At 41.5% G+C, this 6,754-nt stretch overlaps 1 protein-coding gene across 1 annotated transcript; it reads right to left on the reverse strand.

Annotated features, from left to right (window-relative positions):
* Positions 1 to 284: 284 nt before the first annotated feature.
* DNAJC8 (DnaJ (Hsp40) homolog, subfamily C, member 8) lies at positions 285 to 5,884 on the reverse strand (the record flags this gene model as incomplete). The annotated part of the gene is made up of 7 exons (XM_010149790.1): positions 285 to 429; positions 1,362 to 1,453; positions 2,436 to 2,507; positions 3,389 to 3,483; positions 4,205 to 4,271; positions 4,669 to 4,725; positions 5,767 to 5,884. Coding segments are annotated over 7 exons (646 nt in total), but the record flags the coding sequence as incomplete, so codon positions are not given.
* Between the last annotated feature and the right edge of the window lie 870 nt (positions 5,885 to 6,754).

Consider the following 6,754-nt stretch of genomic DNA (forward strand, 5'->3'; position numbering starts at 1 on the left):
TATCAACAATGGCCCACACTAGTGGCTGAACAGCTGCCAGACTTTTACTGGTCACCAGTGACCTGGGCTACGCAGTAATTTAAATTTCTGACTAGGGATGAGAATGAACTGCTGAAAAAGCTGAGAAATACTCTACCTTAATTTACCAGACCTGTTTCAGGAAAGGTGATACCACAGCCCTACTGGTGGGCTCTTCTCCCCACACAAGGACAAAAGCCAAGCTTGTGCCAAACCTTTATCTGAGCGGCTACTTAAATTATAGCACTGGCAGACCAAAGGTCTCTCTAGGGGCATTCCCTGCAGCATGGCCAAGAATTGCTGAGGTCCATCCTGTAAATTAAGCTGCTGATTACCTCAAAGTTTTTCTGCCATTCTCTCTCTCGTTTTGCTTTCTCTTGTGCCTCAATCTCCTCTTCCCTCTGCCGCTTCCTGAAAGGGAAGTCACAAAGAAATTATGAGCCCACAAGCATCTACTTTCAAAGTATCTCAGAAAGCTCTTCTGATTTCTTGGAAGACTAAAGTGCTTATCAGAAGAGATAAATACACACATCTAAGACAGCACAGCAAATAGAATTTCATTTCAAATCTGGAATAGCAGCAAGCAGAGAATATGGTCTGGCACTACTAACAGCATGCATGCACTTAATTAATGAGTCAGCTTCTCTTGCTCAACAAAACAAGTTGGACTCCATAACTCTAGTGATAAGTCTCTAAAACTGTTGAGAGTACATACTTAGAGAAGTTAATACACACTTCAGCATGCAAGATAAGAAGTAATCCCCCCCCACCTAATTTTCATCTGTAATCAAAAGCAGTGCCCTGCAAATCTCTCCCAGACTGACTTCACTGACCAGCACAGAAACCCCACTCCATGAAGTGCATCCACAGTGAGAGCCCAGGAAATGTGATCAAAACACCTAGAAGAGTTCAGGATCACACGTGCCACAGGGTATTTCTGGCACTTAATTAAAATTAAAAATCAAATCTTTGCATCCTAACAATATGCAAAAATGTGTCACCATTTCACTGTCTTGCCTGGCCTCCATGTATATACTTAACAGTATAGATGCATACCAAATATAACAATGTCTTAAATACAGGAGGGCAAGATTTCCACTTGCATTTCTTAAGCACATAGCTCTACAACCCACAGGTTGCCCAGAGAAGTGGTGGAATATACATCACTGGAAGTCAGTTTGACAGGAATCAAATTGGTAATTTAATCCAAGGCCCTGCTTTCAGTAGGAAGTTGGACCAGATGACCTCCAGAGGCCCATTCCAACAGACTTTTCTAAGACTCTATGATTCCTTATCTTCCCTGAGGAAGAACCTGAACCGCACAAGCAGAATGCTGCTCATACCTTTCATGCATTTCTTTTGCTTCTCTTTCTTTTCTCTTAATTTCCAGTTCAGCAAAGAGCTTCATTGTCTGTTTGTATACAGCTTGTTTGAACTGTAAAACACAAATCCAGTCTTACAATAATGCCTATTAACACAGTTAGGTAAGTCTGCTTTACATAAGAATGTAAGAACCTTAAAAAGAACGTGAAGCATATGCATGCCCACATAACCCCCTATCTTGCCTTGACAGCAGGCAGTGGCAGTGGCATGTGAAAAGGTATAAACCAAAGCTGATTCAAGTCTGGCCCTGACACCAGGAAAAAAAATACTAAGTAGCCTCATATTAGTGTAATTTTTGTCTGTATCATGAAGCTGTGCCTAAACAGAACTGTTCAAGCTTTCTTATTCCTCTAAGTCTTGCAATGTTACACTTGACAATAAAAGGGCAAAACATTCACTCTTTAGATAATTATTTCCCAGCAGATAATCTTGATGTGTTGTAAAAATCTAGCCTTGGCTTTCCAGAAGGAAATATCAGCATACTTGAAACAAACTTCATTATTAAAGAACAGCAAGAGATTTCTGAAAATCAATGGAAAATAAGATGGTGATGGGGTTACTGTGGTGATATCAAAGAGGAAAAAATCACTTTATAGGGGGAAAAAAAGATAACAACAGTTAAGACTAATGATGTCAGTCTTTGATAATCATCTATCATTCCATTAAAGCCTCTAATATCACCTGACTTTTTCAGACTAGAAACCAGGTAAGAATTAACATATGTCATGCCTTTCTAATTAAAAGTGATTTGCTGCAGAACAGCACATCTATCCTCAAGTGCTACATGGAAGAAACAGCCAAAACAGCTATGTAATCTTGTGATACATCTACTCTTTACACTACAGTTAAACTATTTCTATGGATGTTACCCAACACACAGTACTCTACAGTGGCTTATCAGAATTCGTTCTTCAGTAAGAACAAGGATTTACAACACTAACAAGTCTAATAAATACTTCCATACTGGTTTTGACTCCTAATTCCTCAAAACACATGTTGTACTCCCCAATTTCTGTGAACAGTATGTGACTCACAACTTCAGGATCATCCTCCTCTACAATGGGAGGTTTTCCATCCTTCTTCAACTGTTTCTTTTTTTCCTTCACCTAAAGATTAAGAACAAAAATAAGAGCCTAGAAAGTTTTACAGGGCTTTCATAATTGTATCCAAGTAGTTCTGCATTCCTACTCGACTGTGTGGGAAGAACTCTGGATGACAGTAAGTTTTTGATTTGGGTTGATGTTTTATTTTAGACCAAAACCTCCTGGACCAAGGTCCAAATAAACACATACAGACCCCTATCACATGAACTTTAGTAATTAAAAATACGATGTTAGATACTATTCACTCAACACAATCCAAAATGTTGGGTTTTTGTTTGCTTAAGATATATTCATATCCAATATACACCATCCAAACCAGCAGGAAGTTTATTTTGCTTTGCAATATTCAGAAGACTAACAACAACAAGCAGAACATAAATGACTTCTTGCTTTAGAGTATACAAGTTCTCCCATATCATCTGCTTTCTCAGGCTTGTTGTGTTTTAGTCCACCCACATTACTCAATTAACTCTTGGCCATTGCAATCCAATCTCCTCTTCTTATCCTATAGGTCATTTTCCCCTCAAACTTCCCAGTCTCCTGCTGTCACCACCTATTTTCTTCCACCCACACACATCTGAACTGCATCATTCATTCACAGACTTGGAAAAAAAAAATTTAGGTCAGATCATGTGGTCTGACCTAATTATTTCACGTACTGAATTTCACTAAATTATCTTGCACTGAGCTCAACAGCAGCCTTGGACAAAGCACATTTGTTCATGCCGCGAAGAGCACAGAGTACACTTCCACAGCTTCATTATGAGGTCTGCTCAGCTCACCTTTTAATGACCAAAACATACATCAGGTGTACCAAAAAGAAAACTACAAAGGACTGATTGGCACTCACCCCCCACTCCTGTACATTCTTATGGGATACTTACAGTGTGTTCCACATATTCTTTTCCTGCCTGTATCACATCCAAGGCCCTCTTCTTTTGCTCTTGATCTAGGAGCAACTTGTACGCTTTATCTACAGCTAACAAAAAGCATCAACATTAATACCACCAGTAGTCACATTCACACGGCACCACAAGACTGCCACTTGTTGATCATACAAATTTTATTTCCTAGAATTTGGGGGAGTGGACATGGTGGTGTTTGTTAGGGTTTTGTTTGTTTGCTCATTAAATAGATGTATTACTAGGAAAGTGATATCATGATTAGTCAAATGAGATGTGGGGTACAGCGATGGCAGAGACTGTCAGACACCTTTTGGAGTTAGGGTGAAAGTGTCAGTCCTACCAAGCGATTTAGTTATGGGGCATGAGGTAAGTTTGAGGTGCGTAACACCTCACCATAACGCCAAGCATACATCTATAACCACCGTATTACTTCTTGCATATGGTCTTTGAATAAAAACTAACCCGTGAAGTTTTTCTTGAACAACCTCAAAAACCCCACGGGCTTGTTTGTCCCTGCTGCAAACTGGCAATGCGAATACCGCCACCTAGTGAAACGCCACCCTACGCACGTCCCTCGGGAATACCGCACTCCCGGCGAAAACGGCACCCCACGAACCTCCCTCGCACTCCCTGCTGACACACCACCCCATGCACCTCCCTCAGCTAAAGTGCCTCTACATCAATTCTGTCTGTCCGTGAGGCCTCCATCCCTAATAAACATTTAAACCAGGTACAGAAAACCAGCAGCTCAACTACTATCATACACCAGCCCCGGGAAAGCATGAGAACAATTACCTTCAAACGCCTTCTGGGCTCTATCTGCATCATCTTGATTTTTGTCTGGATGCACCAGTATTGACAACTGCAAGAGAAAGGATCTTGCTATCAAGATCATTGTAAAAGATTAAGAATATTTCAGAGATTTTTGTGAGAGGATGGAAATGGAAGGTCAAAATACCCCGAGACTATTTGGAGCTAAAGTTGCATAAGCTGATTACACACGGGCATACCAGTTTGCAATAGCCCCATCACACACTTTGCAGGCAAAGAAGCACACTATGCACAGACCGGGAATGCTTCTGCAGCTTCCTCCTGCTGATACAAAGATTGTTCTATGCATTTCTTCCCAAAGTGGCTACTCCTCTATCCAGATACAGCTTTACCACCATATTTTTTTTTTTTGTACTCTGGCACAGCTGCACAACCTCTACTGAGCTTCTAGTTTCCTTCCAGAGCCTTCAGGTGCAAATGCCAAATACCTGCCGGAATCTTTTCTTTATCTCTTCATCTGTGGCTTCAGGATCCATCTGCAGTACCTGAAAGAGAGCATGAGACCAGAGCAAGCTCGATGATACTCGACATGTTTCAGGGTCCTGGCAGCAAGCTCTAAACACTTGTTTCACAGGCATACAGACACAAGGCCAGAAAGCTCCTCACATCAGGTAGCTGTTTCAGGACATGAATTTTCACCTAGTAAAATAGAAACATTTTAAGAGACACTGTGTTTGGGACATTCTGCTTTTATCAATGCTTGATTCTTCTGACTATGCCAGTGTCCTTTCCACCCTCAAGTCTCATGAGGACAGCTGCCATTCCTAAACAGCCATAATCAGTCTCAATCTTCAACCAGTTCTGTAGCAATGCTTAGTTTGGCAGAAATGAAAGCACAAGGTGGCTTTGGGACACTGCTGGATCACTCATAAGTGAGAACTTTGGGCAGGAAACACACTAGTTTTTAAGAATTTATTCATTTTATCATTTTGGATGAAGACAGAAGAATTTTACTGTTTGGTTTCCACGAATGAGCCCACTTGTATACGTACCAATCTTCAGAGATGTGGCAGAGTTTAGGAGCATTTTTGTGAGCTAATTTACTGAACAGAAGCCCTAAGCAACAAGTGTGCCTACTCTATGCAGGTACACACTGGTCTGACACTAAGAATCATAAATAAAAAATTCTTTCTCACAGGAAAGCTACAGTCTACTTCTGAACAGCTTTCTTAATTCACTCTCCAAATCGAGTACTAAGATCTACACAGAAATGCTGAGTCGAGTGCTCAGAACAGAACCTGACAAAAATGCTACTTGTAGCTGTTACGCTCTCATTCAGTAAGTACCTAGCATTAATCTGCCAAATCTTTCAGTACTGTTGCACACGGGATGTGTGAAAAAAATAATAGTTTGTGCCTGCCATAAAACAGTGAAAAAGACAGCGAGGACATATACACTACCCTCTGTCTTCTGTAAACTTCCTGTGCATTAATCTATATCTAGAGAACTTTTTTCTTTGTTAATACCCAGTAAAGCTGGAAGTTGGTATACCAAGTCAGAAAGGAGGATAAAATGTTCAAACTAACCTCAAAAGGATTCAAGTTGAAATAGGAAGATCCAGGTCGGGTCAGCCTGTCAATCTGGTTTTTTGATGTTAAAACAGAGTCTCGTTTTTCAATTTGCTTCACCTGAAGAACAAGAGACCTATATTAACTAATCATCACAATCTGCTTACCTGTTTTCCTGTGTGATTACATGCGTCATCATTGTCCTGTACTACAAATCACAATACCTCTTGCTCATCTCAAGCCTGAAGTTACTTTACTCAAGCACTAGCAGAGCACACTTTTTAGCCTTTTCTAGAGCACGACAGTATTTTTAACATTCCATTTTAATGATTAAAAAAAAAACCACCAACCAAAACTAAAAAGCACTTCTGCCTGACTCTCCTACAGCTTGCTCAACAGCTGTGGCTGTGCTCCCTATACCAGTACCATCATCATGAATCCTTGAAAACTACACTACTGATTTTAACCCACTGTTGGTGGGACTGGCCATTAAACACATTAAGTCACATTAGTGCAAGTATACAAGTCCATCTCATTTTGACCATAGGCTATTTAGTTGTTTACTATTTATTTTTTGCAGTATTAAGCCAAACCAAACCATGCGTTTACATTTAACATTCACCTTAATTTAAGAAATAAGCATCCACCAAACTGGCACTAGCCTTCTGCGGGCAGGCTCCGGTAAACACATTCAAGCTGTGCACAAAGTAGCGGAGTCCAGCACAGGCTAAGGGAAAGGGCCCCCACGCACCTTCCCAAACGACACTTTGTCCACAAAAAGGCCAAGTAGCAGAGTACAGCCGAGGGTTAGGTTCAGAGACCGCGAAGCGCACAGCTCCCACCGGGCTTATCCGCGGGAGCGAGATGGGAGCTGAACACCCGGCTCCTTCCTCAAGTCACTACAGGGGCTTTTCGGAGGGCAGGAGACGTCGCGGGGCCGGCAGCAGCGAGCCCAGGGCACGCCCGCTCTCCCCGGGCCGAGCACGAACGCGCCAGCATCTGCCAC

This window comes from Eurypyga helias, unplaced genomic scaffold, assembly GCF_000690775.1.
Source record: "Eurypyga helias isolate BGI_N326 unplaced genomic scaffold, ASM69077v1 scaffold18464, whole genome shotgun sequence".
Taxonomy (NCBI): domain Eukaryota; kingdom Metazoa; phylum Chordata; class Aves; order Eurypygiformes; family Eurypygidae; genus Eurypyga; species Eurypyga helias.